The sequence below is a fragment of the Piliocolobus tephrosceles genome, unplaced genomic scaffold (genome assembly GCF_002776525.5).
Source record: "Piliocolobus tephrosceles isolate RC106 unplaced genomic scaffold, ASM277652v3 unscaffolded_40, whole genome shotgun sequence".
Classification (NCBI taxonomy): Eukaryota; Metazoa; Chordata; class Mammalia; order Primates; family Cercopithecidae; genus Piliocolobus; species Piliocolobus tephrosceles.
This window is the reverse complement of record NW_022324309.1, coordinates 1,414,245-1,434,877: the sequence shown is the minus strand read 5'-3', so window position 1 is coordinate 1,434,877 and position 20,633 is coordinate 1,414,245. Positions and strand designations below refer to the sequence as shown.

At 35.4% G+C, this 20,633-nt stretch overlaps 1 protein-coding gene across 1 annotated transcript in view; it reads right to left on the bottom strand.

Moving 5' to 3' along the window:
* The window catches only part of LOC113224820 (receptor-type tyrosine-protein phosphatase zeta-like), a 193,107-nt gene that overhangs the window by 62,054 nt on the left and 110,420 nt on the right, over window positions 1-20,633 (bottom strand). The window contains exons 8-11 of the mRNA XM_026454314.1: window positions 15,138-15,295; window positions 14,843-14,993; window positions 3,007-3,191; window positions 1,581-1,707 (exon numbers count right to left, since the gene is read on the bottom strand). Coding sequence (XP_026310099.1) covers window positions 1,581-1,707; window positions 3,007-3,191; window positions 14,843-14,993; window positions 15,138-15,295 — 621 coding nt within the window. The remainder of the gene's footprint in view (window positions 1-1,580; window positions 1,708-3,006; window positions 3,192-14,842; window positions 14,994-15,137; window positions 15,296-20,633) is intronic.

Below are 20,633 nucleotides of genomic sequence, written 5' to 3'. Positions count from 1 at the left end.
AATCAAGGTAACAAAATTGAGTGAATGTGTTCAATATACTTCATACTCAAAATGCATAAATAAGGATAGAAGAGATTTTTGTATATGCCATATTTCAATCAATTCACATATGGTGCTGGTCGACATGATCAAAGTTATATGGCTAAAGGTGTCATTTTCTGGATAGCTTATTGTGGGGAACTTTGGTGAGGGTTGCCATGCAATGGTGTAGTATGATATGGCATAGTTAAAATCATGGTCAGTTATTTTGATACTCACTTCCAGTAAGACTTAGAGCTCACATTCCATTAAAAAAGAACCTGATTTTGAAAAACAACGCTAAATAAAAGCAGTAAGAAAGACGGTTATACCCAGGCCATGAGGCAGGTCATAAGAAATATTAAATAATGATATTGCCATTATGGTAGTAGTAATATTCATTAGTTGTTAATACCAAGTTGGGAGATACCTTGGCAAGTTTTATAGCCTGTAGTTTGGAATGATGAGTACTACAATATCTGATGCTCTGACATATAGTCTTTAATTTAAAAAGTCAACTAGTAAGAACAGCTATAGTAAGGTGATCAATGAGCAATTACTTTATTTAAGCTCATGTTGGATTAAAGTCCCTGCTACAGCATTTAGACAGCAATGCAAACCGTGCACATCAGTTTTCCTGCCATAGGTAAAACTGAAATAGACTATAATTAATATAATTTGTAACCATTCACTTCCATTAAAATTTGTAAAAGTTTCAATGAGTAGGCTCCTAATATGGATGACCAAAGAATATATATTTACGTATGTATGTATGCACATATATATGATTATACATATGTAGAGGTATATATACATATATATACTTCTAGTCTATTATTTAAAACTGCTTATACTAACAAGAGGAAAACTAACTTAATAATTTTAAACTGTCAAATTATAATGGTCAGCATTTGATTCAGTTATTGCATATGCTCTAAGATCAAAAGATTTCCCCATATATTTAGAGAAGTTGCATGCAAATAAAACACAAGTAGAAACAACTTTTGCTTGTCTTGTTTTTGGGAAAGAGTAAGGGCAATCAACCAAGAGGAAAACACCCCACTCCCTAAAACCAAACTATAAAAAGTAGAAAAATAGATCTAAGACAAACTCTTGAGATGCTTTGTATAGATATTTCAAAGTACTTCACATGGCCTTAGGATCATGTATATACTTACTACATAATGCTTTGGGGGCTGAAAAAAGGAAATAAATACAAATTAAACCAACTCTTAATTATCCAAAATAACAGTCTCAACATTTACATAGCAATTTTCATTTGATGATCATTACAATATTATAAATATGTTTAGTCGTTCTTATTTTACAAATGGTAAACTCCAATACTAGGGATAAATTTACTTATTGTCCTGCACCAGACCTGCTGAATGAGAAATGGGTCCCATGTCTCAAAAAATTACCTGGCAATCCAGACTTAAGAGAAAATCACTTTGCCTTTTGGCTAAAAGAATATAAAGTTAGAGAGAAAGCATCAATGCATACAGTAATTAAACTAACCTCATTTATTGAGCTAATATATAGATGTGTCTGGCGGTACTTACCAGGATTATCGGTAGGCATGTCGACAATCAGTTGGTCGCTGTATTTTCCATATAAGCCATTAGTGCATATGGCTACTATTTGAAGAACATAACTCATATTGGGTAGCAAATTATTGAGAATAGCACCCTAAAATAAAGATGTTAGTAATTATACAAATGTTATTCTCATAGGACTACTAATACACTAGGTATCTTTCCTAGAAAACTTTTTCTCCCTGGTCCATGGAAAATACTTCTATTTTATTAACCTAAGGAAAAGTTTATGTAATCTTGCTTAGTTAAACTTGTGGTATTTGTGAATTATGAAGAACTGGAAAACTAGGCTTTTTTTTTTTTTTTTGCTTTTTAAAAATCAGATTTAGTTTTAGGAAGTTTCATTTTTAGCCAGAACTCATCAAATTCATAAATGAGTACCACAAACTAAAAATTAATATTTTAGACAAATAAATGGGAAGCATGTGCAAATAAGGAGCAATGTGAAGAAGTGAACAACTAACATCGCTTTTTCTTGACAATATATATGCAAGAACAGTAATATAATTATCTTCTTCACATAATTATGAAATAAACATATTTATTATCATTTATTTCACAGATCATTGTGTCTCCATATTCTAGGCAACTGAATTAAAAGGTTACTAAAATTTTATCCATTTTGTCCAAATGATATGAAACATAATTAACAATGAGTTTTTATTTAAACGCAGGTTCCCAGGACTTGCAGGACTCCAGGTGCCTGAGGCAGAGTCCAGTGTCCTTGAACCTGCAGTGGGGACTTTCTGGACCGACATCCAGATGAAGGTTTGTCAACTACACCCTAATCTATGGCCAACACTTCCCTACCAGGGCAAAGTTTAATATTGACACGCTCAGGCCACAAAAAGAATCTGTACTTATTCGCACGCGCTGGTGGAGGGAGGCAGGGGTGGATCTTTTGTAAGAAATTTTGTCTTACATCCCCAAAGTTCTGACCCAATCATGACTTCCCAGCTGTTATCTGAAAATTTTTTGGTACAACAAAGAGGACTTGTATGTCCCCTACTCTACTTTTCCTGTGCTGATATAGCATAATGGAAGACACAATATAAAATGTATCAGGGCACTGAGATTCTGGCCCTGTTCTACAACTGCAATCTTAAGAAAGGCCATACTAAATGATCTCCAGTTCATAAGTCATATGTATCTACTCTATAATGTTATTGTTGGTAAAGTTATGTTATCCATTTAATTAAAAGTAACTTTTGACATAATTTAGTATAGCTTCTAATTTAAAATTTTTTTTTAATTTAAAAATATTCAGCCCACCCCGTCTTCACATAAAGTCTAAAAGTAATGGAAGAAAATAACATACAACCATTTGTAAATTCTTACCTTGGAAATTAAATTATAATGTTACCATATGTAAAACAACTGATCATATAGTTACCAAGTCTTGATAGCCATCTGTCAAAAATTCATGCTTGGTTTGGTCCACTCCGTCCAACTGCTGATACAAAACTGCAAACTTCTCAATCATGGTATCATAAACGACTCGAGGCCTTTCCCATGTAACAAGAAGGCTGGTATAATTCTCTGGGTCAGCCTGAACATTTTCTGGTTCTGAACTACAAACTTCAGAGAGAAAAAAAGTACAGCTGTTGATAGAACTTAGCCTTGAGGACTTGAATAAATAAAACATATTATATAAAAATTTTACTGTGTTTTATTTCAATATAAAGTAAAAAGTTACACTTTCCCACTGTGGAGATTTTGCTTATTCCATTTCCTATATCTAAAGCACTCTTTCCTCCCCTCTTAACTCTATCTGTTCAAATCCCAGCTTTCCATTCTGGAAAGGTCTTGGTCAAACGCTACCTCCTTCATTACACACATTAACCTCTACTGAAGTGATCTCTGTCATTGTCAATCATCTATTTTATCATCATTACTGCATCATTTGCACACTTTCATATTATTTTTTCCTCAACGAATCTTGACTCCTCTAGTGGATTATAAACATAAGAACTATAGCTCTGTAGTTCTATATTGCCTAGAAAATTGTTTTGAATATATTTGGCACAGAGATTCATTTTTAGAAATAAATGAACAAAGAATATCTGCAAGTTCATGGTGACTTAATTTCTCTTGTTTGGTACCTGAAAATCTGTTCAGTTCAGGATGTGGATAATTTCAGTTATGAAAGACATACTATTACTGGAACATTTTGTTCTTAAAGAATCCTTGAACTAATTAAAAATTCCCAACCAAAGAAAACCTAAAATTGCCATTTCAGTATTTTTCAGATGTGCTGACAAAAATCCCATTTTGTTACCATAAGTAAATTAAGAAAATAATTTTAGGGAATTAAAAGACTTGTTTGTCTCATCTGAAAAAACAGTATTATGAAAAATCATTCAGAGACTTTTTAAAATGAATTCAGGCCCATGCTGGGAATCATGCCCCAAATTTAGTCTCATCAGAGAGTGCCCTGGTACTTTCCAAAATGCATTTCTAATGTGATAGTTTGGACTAATTTGGAGGAGAAAAACTATAACATTTTATGGTATTTTACTAATGAAGCAGAGTAATAGATATCTCTTCACAGGCCAGACAGATTTGCAAAGTAGAGGGAGAGAAAGATCTCTCAGGCTGAATATTAATTAATATACTTACAGAATCTGGCCTTTGTTTTCAGGTGATACCTGAAGTTACAAAGCCACTCGATGAGAGCATGTGGTAGACTTAGGTAAATCAGTCATCACTGATACAAAAACTACAAGGACTCAAAAATATGTTAACAACTGCCGCTGATTGTGACCAAAACGCCTTGTCTCTGCTAGTTTGCAGTTCACCTCCTGAACACAGGAGGGCACCCACAACTAACAATTGGTCTTATAAATGGAAACAAATTTTACATATATTTAATAGTCACAATTTTAGCATATGCACAATATGCTAGCAGTGGCATAGCATATGTACCATATCTACAGTATGCTAGCAGTGGTACAGAAATGATTTTTAAAATATGAATATATATATACCTTTTAAATACGTGTATAGCTTTATATCAGTTAGAAATTATTTTTCACTTCAAACCTTTGATGTTATTTTTTGTTTAGGGAGGGCTTAGGTTGGGGTGTTCCTTTAGAAATAAAAGAAAAATTATTTCATTATCAAAAAACACGAATTCAGAATGAGAGAATGTATTTTAATTTAGGTCTATACTACATGATGTTACTCTACCGAGTGAGACTTCTACCGATGTCCAGCAGATGGCAGAAGACCTTCAAATTGTCTCAAGTGAGCTATTTACGTTTATATCTTTGGAGCAACAACCTCCTTCTTGCTTCTAATGAATCCCAAGTTCACTTTCAGAGAAGTTGGCAGTTACTCTGGACAATATCATTTGTAGATTTTGTCCTCGAAAAAGCAATCACACTTTTTTACAGAATGGGAATGATTTAAAGTGAACTATACTCTTCAAGATGAAACTGTTTTGAAATGCATTAGTTTTATGCATATATACAAAGCATAACAATCTCTTGAGAAAAAAATAAAAGGATTCATTGCAAAATATCCAAAGGATATTTCTGCCTAAATAGCAGAAACTACTTTGGTTGGATGTCTATGTCTCGCCTTAATAGTAGCAACATTAATATAAAGTAGAGCTCCAAAAAGAAAGTTATATTTTCTTGCCCATAGGTTTTCACTTCTTGTAAGAGTTTGTTAGCTATTTGTTTAATAGTTTGAGTTTATATTTTAATTAGAAATGTATTTTTTAAATACTTGTGTTTATTGATAATCAACAATACAGTTGCACGCTATCAAGCTTTAGGTAAATCTTTTCTTTTAGATGTGGAGTCACAGGATCTTATGGTGAAAAACATACATACTTTAGAATGTTATTAACAGAAAAGCCTATATTTCTATATATAGTTTATAATCTTGCCAAAGGGTTTCCTTTCTATAAGATAGAACTGAATCTTTCAAATAACAATTTAGTTAATTCTATATACACTATTTGGTGTTCAAACCATGGAATAACCACAGAAGAAGAGATTAATAGACACTAAATTTTCCAGGTTTTGCATATATTTCCTATTGAAATCAGCTCAATTATCTTTTTTAAATTTTATTATCATTATTATTATTATTATTTTAGACAGAGTCTTGCTTTGTCTTCCAGGCTGGAGTGCAGTGGCACAATCTTGGCTCACTGCAAGCTCCTCCTCCTGGGTTCACGCCATTCTCCTGCCTCAGCCCCCTGAGTAGCTGGGATTACAGGAGTCCGCCACCACACCCAGCTAATTTTTTTTGTATTTTCCGTAGAGACGGAGTTTCACCATATTAGCCAGGATGGTCTCAATCTCCTGAACTCATGATCCTCCCGCCTCGGCCTCCCAAAGTGCTGGGATTACAGGCCTGAGCCACCGCACTGGGCCAGCCCAATTATCTTATTAGAAGCATATGTACTCTGTAAGGTACGTTTCCTGGACTGAAAATCAGTAACGTTTTTCCAGATGAATATGTACTCAGACATCAAATGCAAGCTGCTATAGAGTAAAATAGTAACAAAAATACAATTTTCCTGATCACGAGAAGTTCGAAACCGTTGAAGCTTCATTCCCTCCCTCAGGACTACATCTCACATACTGATTCCTTTCCACATCTACATGTGATCTGGGTCATAGTTACTGATTCTTCAGGAGACACTGGCTGAGAAGAAGAACCTAATTGCTGGTTATTGTGCAGGCTTCTGGCTGTGAGTCTGGGACCCATGTCAAGTCACACAGAGTACAAGTAAACGGTACTGTACTATACATGAACAGTGAGCAAAGAATCCTCACTATAAAGAATGAGAATGTAGTCTCCTTTATCAGGGAGCTATACGTGTTCTTGCTTTAAAAACTTATTTTTAGCATTCCACTCTCATCTGCTTGGTTCTAGGCACTCTAGACATACAGAAGAAGGAGGTAGTGTCTCAGCCTTTAGTATGTCCATTCCTGTGATAGCTTTCAAACACTTAGATTTAGTAAGCTCTCAGATGGAACGAGTGGTTTTAGATTCTAAATTCTGCACTCCGCTGATAGAGGAATGTATAAAACACTTACCAAAAATTCTGCCATTTAGGCCACATTAGGAAATTCTTTTCAAATTTATACACATTTCCTACTAAAAATGGTATAAGCTTCTTAAGCTTTTAGCTGACACAAAGTCCTGTGCTTTATCATTCATCCTCTCATTACTTAAATGAAGAGTGAACACCTACTACGTAGGAATGGACATGATCTGTGGAACCAGTGCCAAAATATTAATAAGCAAAGCACTGAGTGACATGAGAGAAAAATGAAGAAAAAAAGAAAAAAACAGAGACAGAGAAATACAAATACAAATCCTTGGCTGTGACAAATCTTTGTTAATCAAGAAAGTTGATGCAGATGACCAAGGGGAGATAGGAGACTCCTTCCACTTCTGTTGCTCTCTAGCCTGCCTTGGAGGAAGCACAGTCTGCCCTGAGGGAGAAGGCGCAGTCTTAGCTTGAGGTATTAGGAGTAAAATGTGGATTGATACGAAATGGCAGGGAGGTGATTCTTAGGGAGTGGCAGAGAAAATGTCATAATTACCCGAGACTACACTAGGTCTCACTCAGTTATTTCCCACTAATTTGAAGTTCTGTACAGTATAACACAGCTCATGACAAAAGTGTTTCATAAATACATGCTAATAAGTACACCACTTCCTTACTTGAAGTTTATGACCTTCATTTTTAAAAGTAGGAAGACAATGACCACTGGGAGAAAAGCTGAATGACTTACAGACCCAGAAGGTAACCAACGAGGTTGTGACTTCTCCTCGGGCAGTAGCAGATCCTAATACAACTGATGTAAACATTTACACAAATGTTGAATGTAATTGGAAAACAGCTATCCCTGTTTTGTACTTCTGAATGATTACATATTCACTTTAGATTAATAGCCAAAACAAGTCTTTCGACTTCTACCTCTTTCACTCAGTCTTTAGGGACAGAGTGACTTCATCAACAGTTCAATTTGTAATACAAAATCTTCTAAGAAGTAAATAATATTCATTTCACTTTTTAAAATATAGTCGCCGTACAGTGTTTACATACATGTAACCTTAACAAATGCTATTAACAACCCACTGACCTTCAAGAAGGTAAGTCTACTAGTGTATAATTCATCATGATGTTTTTCAGGAAATTGTAGAAAATTTATCATAGGTCAAAATGTTATGCTACAAAGACACTCCCTTTATGCTACTCTGACTTGACAACTATTTTATCTTTCATTGTTTTGGTTTTTTTAAGTTTGCATTAAATATATTACAGTGCTAGCAAGTGAGATTTGAAGTGCATCCATAATTCTATTCAACAATTATTTAAAAACACCTTAAACAGGAAAAACTTGAATAGTATGCCATATTCATTGTGATATCTTGGCTTTTTGTCCATACATACACATGACAATGACACTAGTTATGAGTCAGTAGCACATTACATTCAAGGGGCTGTACTGCTTTGCAAATTTTAGGTCATTTAAACCTCACCACAACCCTGTAAGGTGATCATTTTTAACTTTTCCATTCTACAGGTGAAGAAACAGACTTGGGGAGGTTAAGTAAGTTGACAATTTTTATACGACTAGTAAGTATTGGTGCTGGAATTTAAAAATCAAGTCTACTGAACTTTAAAGTCTGTTTTTCACCCCTGTGCTTTAGCAGGTCCCTGCTTCTTAGCAGAAAAACCTTGTGAGGTGATAAGAAGGCAACATGAAAGCATCTGATGCCTGGAAAGCATGGATATAGTTGAACTTAATCTACTTCATATTTTTGCTAGGTTTGTACTGTTATTCACACATAGTACTCATTATTTTTTATTGGCTGGGCACGATGGCTCACGCCTGTAATCTCAACACTTCGGGAGGTGGAGGCAGGCGGATCACCTGAGGTCAGGAGTTCGAGACCAGTCTGGCCAACATGGTAAAACTCCGTCTCTGATAGAAATACAAAAATTAGTCGGGTGTGGTAGCACACGCCTGTAGTCCCAGCTACTAGGGAGGCTGAGGCAGGAGAATCGCTCAAACCCAGGAGGTAGAGGCTGCAGTAAGCAGAGATAGAGCCACTGTGCTCGAGCCTGGGTGACAAAGAGAGACTCTGTCAAAAAAAAAAAAAAGACATTTTTTCTAACTCTTTCAAGACCAGATGGTTCTATTAAATTCTGTGATCCTTAGAAGAGCCAGTGTCCATTCAATGATGCCAAAAAGAAATGCCTCCCTAATAAATGGCAGCTGTCCATACAAATGGAAATACAGAGGTTTGAAGTTCTGATAAAATATTCATTAATTCACAAATAATCTATTGAGCGCCTGCTGTGAATGCAAAAAATGAGTAGGGCCTGGTCCTTAACCTTACAGAGTTTATATGAATATATAAATCTCACATGGTTTTTGCAATTATTTATAATGTATTTCTAAAAACACATTTTCCTACAATGCATTTATTGAGAGATTTATTGAGAGCAAGATTTTGACAATTTTTATGCTAGCTTTTACTTCTCCTCCTGGTCAAAATGAAGATATTAGATATTTATATGACAAAAAAATATGTGAACTGAATGTAAAAAATTGAGGAACTGATTAAGGTTTAATATATAGTTATAACTATATGATGGAATACAACATAAAAATTAAGAATGATATATTAAAGGTATAATATGAAGTAAAAAAAAAATCAGTAAACAGACATGCGGTATAGTCTCACTTTTTGTGAAATATAATAACATTTTTAAAAATTTTCAGAGAAAGACTTGGATGGATCTTTACCAAAATCTTCATAATAGTTATCTCGGGGTAGTGTAATTACAGGGTATTTGTATTTTTTTCTGTGTCCTTATCTAGATTTTCTACATTGTATAAGTTCATGTAGTAAAAATTTATTTTCAGATTGAATTTAATAAAGATCAAAACTGAATATAAATACAATTCTCAATTCTTATTCTTAAATTCCGTTCCAAAGGAGATAGTATATCCATTGAGAAAAAAACTTTCATAAGAACACAGTATTTCTATGCACAGGACAAATGATAAGAAATGTTCATTGAGTGCAAAGACTCATGATGAAAAAAGCAAGTCCTAGTTTGTGAAGAAAGAAACAACTAATTGCTAAGAGTCTAATCAGATTCATGTCTCCTCTTTTTTCACTGCAAAAATAAAATCAAGTAGCTCACTTCTTTATAATGATTTCAGTAAATGCAGACTGTTATATAATGGGCATCTGTAAAAATTATTACCTAATAAATCTCGATATGCTAGGTGTTCATTATTGCTAAGTACAATAATTTTACAGAGGATTAACAGAGTCAAAATGAAGAATGTAAATTATTTAGCTATTTTTTTCAGTCACAGAGGAAACTACTTCTTAACAATTCTATCATACTGATACTATCTTTTTAAAATTAGAATCTTTCTTTTCCTGGAATGATCTTTAATTTTGAACATGAACTGTACACACAGCTAATACTACTGTACTGTATTCTTCTGAAGGCTTTGTAAATTTTTAATTAATTAAAGGATGTTCAGCAAGAAGAACTTGGCTCCAACTTGTCTGGAAATCTAAAGCCAGTCATTCCTTTTGTGTGTGTTGCCAATAATACATATGCTCTTTTTAACCCCAGAGGCTTAGACATAACTAAGCTTTGGCCAATGTTTTAATTCATTCACTTAATCACCATTCATCAAGGAGTCAGAGAGCTCTTACTACCTGCCAGGTACTTTTTTCAGATGTTACAGGTAATACTGAGATCAATTAGACAGGGATCTACCAAGAAAATAAGGTATGTACATAAACACCCCTGAAGCAAGGCAAGAAAGGCAAAGTGCCACAATTGCAGGTCAGGGATTACGACGGTTCAGAAGAAAGAGGAATCGCATTCAGTTTTGGGTAATCAGGAAGTCCCTATGCTGCATAAGGGCATATTAATTATTTGACAGTGGTTCGTATTAAAGCCAAAAAAGAACTGACTGAATATGTAACTGTGTGAATGAAACTTACCCAACTAACATGACCTGACTTTTCTATTTCACTGTTATCTCAAAATGATATATTTTGACAATGATTGAAACTTTAAAACCATAAATGTGCATATTAGTCTATGTAACTAGGAAAACAAAAGTTCTGTTATCATCTCTGATCCCCCCTAGAAGGGGATATGTTTTGGCAAACAAAGGGCCCCTTTCTAAAAATATTTATTTATTTATTTTTTATTTTTACTTCAACTTTTATTTTAGATACAGGGGTACATATGCAGGTTTGTTACATGAGAATAGTAAAAGATGCTGAGGTTTAGAGTACAAATCCCATCACCCAGGTAGAGTTTTTAACTCACCCACCTCTCCACTCTCTTGCAGACCACAGTGTCTACTGTTCCCATGTTTATGTCTATGTGTGATTAATGTTTAACTCCCACTTATAAGTTAGAACATGAGGTATTTGGTTTTCTGTCCCTGCATTAGTTCACTTAGGATTATGACCTCCAGTTCCATCCATCTTGCTGCAAAAAAACATGATTTCATTTTTTATGACTGTGTAGTATTCCATAGTGTATACGTACTACATTTTCTTTAATCTACCACTGAGCACATGGGTTGATTCCATATCTTGCTATTGTGACTAGCACAGCAATGAACATATAAGTGCATATGTCACTTCTCAGAAGAAAGCATACAAGTGCTAAGAAACATATGAAAAAATACTCACCATCACTAATCATCAGAGAAATACAAATCAAAACCACAATGAGATACCATCTCACACCATTCAGAATGGCTACTATTAAAAAGCCAACAAACATTGCATCTGGTGAGGGTGCAGAGAAAAGGGAATGCTTATACACTATTGGTGGGAATATAAATTAATCCAGCCATTGTGGAAAGCAATCTGGAGATTTCTCAGAGAACTTAAAACAGAGCTACCATTTGACCATTTGACTCAGCAACACCATTACTGGGTATACACCCAAAAGAAAATAAATCATTCTACCAAAAAGGGCCTTTTTTGATGGCTGAGCTCATTAGGATGAGCATGGGTAGGCAAGTTTGAAGGATCTGGGACAAAGCTAATTTTCCTGCCTTAGGAAGACGTGAAGACTTGGGTGCGATGAAGGTAGCAGCTGAGACTCTGTGAGGGGAACTGACAAAACAAGAGGGTCAAACAATCTGAAGGCAAAGACTCTAAGGCCCAGCAAGGGAGACTGCAGAAGAGATGTGTTTCTGCTAACATAATTTTAAAATAAAAACTGATGGCCATAAAGACACAAAACTTCGGTAAAAACTGGGAATGACTTTTCAGCACTTTTATTTATCCTAAGGATATACAATATAAGGAAATAACACTTTCTAAGCAATATTGTCTAAGCTGTAGGCAGATATTTTGATGAAATGCTGAGTTTTGTAGCCTCTCACCATCACTCGACAAATATTTAGTCAAAAATACAAACATAACACAAAGTAGTTGGTGTGACTGGATTTTCTTGAGGAAGCTGGGGAAGGCACACATACAGGATAAGTACACAACAAAAACAGCATGTGGATGTGCATTTGTACTGTAAAACTTTCTAGTTTTTCCTTAAGTATTGTATATTTAAGTCCCTTCAATTTAAATGAGTCTGTTTTGAGTTATTGTTTTTCTAGTTAGTTCTGCCATTTATTTTGGAACCAAACCACAGACAAACAGGTGATAAATAACTTATTATTACTATGGCAGTCATAATAGTGTTGCAGCAGGGATGTAAAATTCTGTGACAATATACACACATGGTCTAAGGGAATAAAATCGGTTCCCATAAGCTCCGTTCAAGAAAATCACTTTCCTTACTTTATAGGTCCTATTCTATATTTACAGAACCCAAACACCAAGTAGTTTAGAAAGTGTTGTTTCTGTGTTTGACCTTAGGATAAACAAAACACTCAAAATCCATTACTATTTTTTTGAAGTTTCGTGTCTTTAAAGTCATCAGTTTTTTATGTAAGCAAAAATTATGTTCCAGTATAAACGTAAAGTACAGTGGATAGAACTTTGCAAAGCTTTAGATTCAGGGAGAGTCAGGTTCAAATACTGACTCCATTCCTTTCTAGTTGTGTAAACTTGGGCAAACCATTTAATATTAGCTTCCCAAACTGTAAAATGAAGACAATGAGGCCAACTTCATAAGAGTGATGTGAGGTCTAAGTTCAATATTATCTGGTTCCAGTGCCTGGTAGAGTCACACAACACACAGTAGCTATCACTGTTTTTGTTTTTATAGATTATTACTTTGGACCTTTAACACTTAACTGTGAAAACAATGTTCTACATTAAATCAGAATTATACACAGGTTTACACATTAAACAGTGCAGGAAGCACCCATCAAGCATAACTTGCTATATTTTTATTATGTGGAAATGGAGTCTTTCAGCCATGCAGTGAATATTTAGTGAATGAGAGCTTTACTTTAGTTTGGCATGGGGTTCAGAGATTGCTGGCAGAGACAAATAAGTAAATAGACAATTACCAAAATATGGCAACTGCTATGAAGTCTGCAGAAGCTGAGCACATCGTACAACATTCAGAGGAGCACCATTTACAATCTATGGGTATGGTGTTTCCTTGAGTGTGCAGTCCTGTGGCCATTGCCAGGGCTAGACTTAGGTGGACAGAAGTAGAGTCAGAGATGGCCTCGCAGTGGATGCAATGCTCAACTTGAGTCTTGAAGAATGAGGAGGCAGGGAAATGAAGACAGTGGAGAGGAACATGCCATCATTGGGGAAGCCAAATGTATAAATGCAACCTGGAAGAATGTAGTCTTCATCTTCAGGGGACTTCATGTAGCTCAATGTAAGGGAAGGATGCCAGTTGGGGAGGCTTAAGCACTAAGACTGGTAAACCTACACAGAGCCTATCGTGCAACAACAAACAGTTTGAATTTTATTCCAAAAGTGATGCAGAGCCAGTGAAGGGTGTTAATAAAATAGAACTGATAAAACTATGTGACCAAAAAAACCCATATTTATTTAATTTATAATTTGGTCTATTATATTTAAGAAGAGGGGATGATTAAATCCACTTTCTTTTTTCTAACTGATTGTCTATTTTTTACTGGACAGTATGCTATAATATTTAGTACTGATAGAAATATAATTAAATTTCCTCATTTTGGGGCACTTTAATTTAAAATTTGGTGTCACAGTAAATATAGCTATTCATCACTGCTGTCTTGAGTTCTATTTTTTTGTTAAAGGATAAACGATTCTTGGAAATATCACATTAAAACAACAAAAGCTTGTTGTTTTAATGCTTAATCTTCAAAAGCAGATGATTATTAAACTAATATTATACATGGCAAAAAAAAATCATTGAATTCATGGCAGGACTGATATCAAAGAGGTCCATCTACTTGGAAAGGTTAGAAGTCCCTAGTGCAAAGGTCACTTCAACGACTTCTTTAATGAACAAGTGAGAACCTCAGTAAAAACTGAAAAGGAAAATTTCAGCAGATGTATCTGATTGTGTTCTCTGGACATTTAAAAATGCTTTTAACTACTGTGTCAGCTTCAAAAAAAACAGACAGCACTCCGGAGACACCCCTCTGGTGTCATTTCCCGTGGCTGTACCTCACAAGAGCAAATTTCTTTTCCTCCAAAGAAGGAAACTGGGAAGAAGATTCACTTCTTATTCATTAATAACTCAGTGCATTTATTTTCAGTACCGATTAGGTGCTAGGCTCCTTTTTGGGGCGTGCCAACACAAAGATGAGCACTTTAAAACCCAAATACTGTATCAAGATTCAGGTCAAATGCGGTTCTTCCATGAAGGTTTCCTGATCATCCCAACCAGAAACGATCTCCCAAGCTCTGAACACCTCAGCCTCTTATTCATTCCTTTCTCATACCTCTTAGACCAGGCAAATACCAGAAAGTGAACTTGGAAGTGTGTATTGTGCTTTGCTACTTATTACTGTGCATTCTGGAAAAACATTTTCCTTATTAAATCTCAATTTTTCCCATCTGTAAAATGGGGCCATTTTTAAGGGAAGAATAGATTTTTTAGTTGCCATTTTATAGATGTGGTATCTGATAGTCAGAAAATTAGACAGCTTACCTAGAGCTACAAAATTAATAATTAAAACATTTCTAAAGCTCCAACCCCTCTATATTTGTCATTTTACCAAAACTACCTCCTATAACATTGCATCTATGACAGTTGTAGAAGACTATATTTAAATACATACCTGCTTCATGAATCTCTTCCTTTCCAGTATATGAGGAAAACACCTGTCTAGAGAACTTGTACTGTTGCTCTCGAAAATTGTTTTGTAAGTAGTCCATCAGCATGACATAACCAGACTGTTGCATTGTAAGAACTTCACAAAAAACAGCCAACTGAAAAAAAGATCAAACAATTTAACATATCTGCTTCAAAGGCATTGGTAAATGCTTTAAAACAGATATTTTATAGCAAAGTTAGAACATAGTGTTTTTTAAATGGCTTTGAATTACTTGATTTGTTTGAATTTCTAAGATTACCTGGTTTTCGGAGATGCTAACTGTATCTTTAAAAACAATCCAGTCAACTGTGTCTGTGCAGGGAGGAGATGTCAATGAGCCATTGTAAACGTAATACTTGTCAGTTGAGTTTGGCAAAAGGTTCAACAGTATGAATGGATCTAAGGCAGCCTGCTTCCCTAAAAAGGAATAATACACATCTCAGCTGGAATCTCAACACTGGAACTTAGCTGTTCAAAGCTTCTATGAAGCAGAGACACATGCTTTATTATGTATTTAATCAAAACTGAGATTTTGAAACATTTTAGATATATTTTTAAATGGTAATAAAGCTGGCATGCCCCAAATTGTATTACACATGTCACTATACAGTGTTAGATGCCTTATCTTTACACAATCAAGATGGTGAACAGAATATTTTACATATAAAAATACTCAGAAATCATATGATCATCTCAATAGATAGTTACATCACTTCATAAGACTCAATGCCAGTTCATGGAAAACAAAAACAAAACCTTATTCTGGTGAAGATGATCATCAAAGCCTGCACTAGTCATCATATTTAAGAATGACTTATTGGAAGTGTTTCCCCTAGAGATCAAGAATGACGCCAGGATGTCCTGCCATCACCACTTCTATTTAACATTGAACTGGAAGACTGAGCCAGTGCAATACAGAAAAGAGAAACAAAAATCTTAAGATTGTATAGGAAAAAATAATACCATCACAACGTACAAATAACATGATTGTGCATTTAAAACATTGGAAATTATTTACAGGCCGGACATGGTGGCTCACGCCTGTAAAAAGGCCAAGGTGGGTGGATCACGAGGTCAGGAGTTCGAGACCATCCTGGCTAATACGGTGAAACCCCATCTCTACTAAAAATACAAAAAATTAGCTGGACATGTTGGCACGCGCCTGTAGTTCCAGCTACTCAGGAGGCTGATGCAGGAGAATCGCTTGAACCAGGAGGCGGAGGTTGCAGTGAGCCAAGATCGCACCACTGCACTCCAGCCTGGGTGACAAAGTGAGACTCCATCTCAAAAAATAAAAAAATAAGGAAGGAAGGAAGGAAGGAAGGAAGGAAGGAAGGAAGGAAAGAAAGAGAAAGAAAGAAAGAAGAAAGTATGAGAAATATTTCTTTACCAAGAATGAGAAATAATAAGTGAAATTTGCAAAGTCCCTGCACATAGAAAAATATACAAAAACCAATTGTATTTTTGTGTACCAGCATCAAACAACAGAAAATAAAATTTAAAGCAATATGATTTAAAATAGCAAAACATTATCAAATACAAATAAATTTAACAAATAATGTGTAGAACATCTACACTGAAAATTACAAAACACTCTTGAGAGGATTAAATAAATATTAAAATGGTAGAAAGACCATGTTCATGGGTTGGAAGAGTCAGTATTGTGAAGGTGTTGATTTTCCCCAAATTGATTCATGGATTCAATGAAATCCTAATCAAAATCTCAGAAGGTTGTGTGTGTAATTGACATACTGATTCTAAAATTTCAATAAAAATCCAAAGAAAAGTTAGGACAATCTTGAAAAATAATAAAGCTGGAGAACTTTCACTAGTAGATAGGAAGATCTATCATACTGTTACATATAATGCTGTAGAAATTATGACAGTGATGTATTTGTGCAAAGATAGATGAAGAGAACAATGGAAGAGAAAATAAAAGAGAAAAATATGATCATTTGATCTATGATAGAAAAATCATTATGGAATGTGGAATGGATGGTCTTTTCAATAAACAGTACTATATCAATTGAATATCCTCATGGAAAAAAGTGAATCTCGATTCCCTACTTCACATCATAAGCACATATCACTTCTAAACTGATTGCAGATTTAAATGAACATATTAATAATTCTTTTAAATGAAAACATTAAAAAACTATCATCATAGCCTAATGGTAGGTTGAGGTTTCTGAAATGCCACACAAAAATATTACTCATAAAAAGAAATATGAGAAAGTTTAGTATATGGCAATCAAGATCTATTCATCAATAATCATTAAGAGATTTGAAAGTCAAAGAGTGGAAAAAAATATTTTTGATATAATATGCACATATGTGTTTGTGTGTGTACACAGACACACTAATAAATATTGATTTATTCTTATATATAAACTTGTATACGGATTATAGAATTTCTATCCAAAAACTGGTAGAGTTTTCCTAAGTGGGCCATCTGGCCTTCAAACCCTGAAACAATCCAAATATGTCTGTCTCCTTGAATAGTCTCATTTGTATCTCTCCAATAGCACTTATCAATAGCAATACCTTGGTCATTTAGCTATTTGTGAACCAGCCCTCACTCATGCAGGCAGCAATCTATTTACCAGTGAGATCTGTGTCTAATTTGCTTTCCTATCTCCTGAACTACCCAGCCCAGTGCAAGTCCTCTGCCCTCTCTATGAGATTGAGGCCATTAAGAAACAGTCCCTGAAGCCAGTCAGTGTAGTCTAAGTGAAGTGGCAGAATGTAGAGCAGTGTTGTTAATCCTTATGTGTATAATCCATGGAGTTTTAGAAAAATACCAGTGCCTCAGACCCCACTCTAGACCATTTGAATTAAGATCTCTAGTGGTCAGGCCTGGGCATCTAGATTTTATAAAGCATCCCAAGGTGATGCAAACATGCATACTACTGTAGAAAATCCCAAGTAAAGTGAAGCCTTTTCAAGATTTTAGTCTTTCTTAACCACACTTTCCATATCAGAACATGAAATGACTAGACTATCTGATCTTAAAAGTCTATTCCAGCTCTAAACTCTATGAAGACTGAACATATTCAGAAAGCCTCAAAGAAAAAAGTTATTTAAAAGTTAAATTAGTAAATGTTAACTTTTCTGTAACGCAGAAAATTCTGAAGGAAAAGGGAGTACTGTTACTAACTAAAGTTAGAGACAACTGCTTCAGTCTGAATTAACAACTGAATCTTAGAAATAAAAACCTTTTCTTTTTTTTTTCTTTTGAGACGGTTGTCTCACTGTCTCCCAGGCTGGAGTGCAGTGGCGCGATCTCGGCTCACTGCAAGCTCCAGCTCCCGAGTTCACGCCATTCTCCCACTTCAGCCTCCTGAGTAGCTGGGACTACAGGTGCCCACCACCATGCCAGGCTAATTTTTGTATTTTTAGTAGAGACGGGGTTTCACCGTGTTAGCCAGGATGATCTCGATCTCCTGATCTCGTGGTCCCCCAGCTTCGGCCTCCCAAAGTGCTGGGATTACAGGCGTGAGCCACCGTGCCCGGCCAAAAACCTTTTCTTAACTGAATTGATAGTCATGTCAACACAGCCTACGTGTAGTTTTAATCCATTAGAAAGTTCAAGTTTTGTTTGATTTAATGGATTCATTAGTAACTTCTAAAAGTACGTTCTCCTCTTCTCCAATGTCAAGATAACATGATCAGAATTCAGATTAGATTCAAGTTCTTAGGAACTAAGAAGAATATTTATTTTTAACATGTGAATGTTTTTTAGATTTATGTTTTCAATACTAGAAAATTGTTGTAGTTAAATTACCTCCTTAACTGACAAGTGGACTGTAATTGTTCCTTTTCCCACTGAAGACTAAATTTATCTTACAAATATTTCATGAAAAATGTGTGTGTTGAGAATAGTAATTAGGTAAGGAGCCAAAAATTGACTCATGGCTAAATTAGGTGGAAATAAATTGACTCCAGGAGAGCCAGAGGCCAGGAAGGGAAAGCAGAGGTGAGACCTGAGTAAGGAGAGTGAGATACAGAATTTTCCTATTATTGGGAAAGAAATCAAAGGGGAAAAAAGTTAAAAAGAAGCAAAAGAATCAGAATAAGTTTTTTAAAATTTTCCTCTCCCTATCCCCAATGAGGACTCCATTCTTCCTGCCTCTGAACTTCAATAGCAGTCACCTAGTCTGTCTTACAGACATGGTAACTAGATATCACAAGATTCTTAAATTACAGAGTGCTTTTCCATTATATTTTCTTCTAACGAAATTTCATACAGTGTTTTTCCCTTGTTTGTGTTCGTGGTTTTCATTTTGTTTTGCTGGCTTGAGAAAAAAACACCTGCTTCATTCAAGTAACCTCACTATTGTTAACACAAGAGAGAAGCCCACCAGAGCCAACGCTGCTCTATTTGGGGTCAGTCATTCATTTATGCAATCATTATTTGCTTGAACATACAATGATGATCAACCAACCAACTGATCAGATCCTTCCATGAGAAGGCTAACAATGGAAGAAAAAAAGATGGGGAGGAACAAAGATGAAGAAACCACAATGGGGCCAAGCACTAGAGAAAGGCTGGTAACTACATAAAACCAACTCCTATTACTTAGGACAATGATATTTAGCATGGGGCCACACCAACGCCTATGAGAACTTTTCAGTATAGAAATGTCTGGGCTGAATTTGTGATTAAGAAAGCACTATAAATCATTCTGATGAGAATTCCCATCAGATAATCACTGATGATATTACCTGGGATGTGTCTCTTCCCTGTAACTCGAAAGACTGCAACTAACGTCTTTTGTGGCTCTGCTTGGAAAATATTAATTCATTATCTCAGTATTGCTGCAACATCATGCTCTCTCTCTCTCCACTCCATGGATAGAATAATGCCTAACCTAGAGTAGGTATGGTGGATGGGAAGGAAAGAAAGAAAGAGGGGTTGAGGGGAGGAATGAAAAATGGGCTTTGTCCTTTAGAGAGGAAACAGGAAATGAGCAACCAGCCCACAGCATAAGAAGATAGATCTTATAAGCTGAATAATCGTTGAAAAGGTGTTTTTTTTTTTAAATAACTTACATTATATGGTGAATACAGAGCCAAATTTGGGGGTGTAGCTGTGGTTCCAGAGTCACTCCCTAAAGACAAGTCCCACCTTTGATCCTCAAGGTTGCCAGCAGCAAAGGCTGAAGGCCAATATGGGTAAGCCTTCAGTTTATTGGGCAGTAGGGGATTTTCTAGAGTCAGAAATAAGACTGGATTTAATTCAAGAACTCTCAAAATGGAAACGTTTGACTTTAGAAAGACTTCACTTATTTGGTTTGGATCGTTGTCCTTGCTGAGCATATTGAAATACTAAGTATCCAGATGAATGAGTTGATAGGCATGAAGGATTTTAGTTTTTGGTAAATTAGGAAGTTGGTGCACAAATAGTGGTGATGTGGTTTAGCTCTGTGTCCCTGCCCAAATCTCATCTTGAATTGTAATCCAAATTGTAATCCCCATATGTTGAGGAGGGACCAAGTGGGAAGTGATTGGATCACGGGGGCAGTTTCCCCCATACTGTTCTCATGACAGTGAGTGAGTTCTCATGAGATTTGATGGCTTTATAAGAGTTTCACAGTTTCTCCTTTGCTCGCACTCTCATTCTCTCTCTCCTGCTGCCATGTGATACATTCCTTGCTTACCCTTTGCTTTCCACCGTGATTGTAAGATTCCCGAGGCCTCTCCATCCATGCAGAACTGTGAGTCAATTCAATCTCTTTCTCTTACAAATCACTTA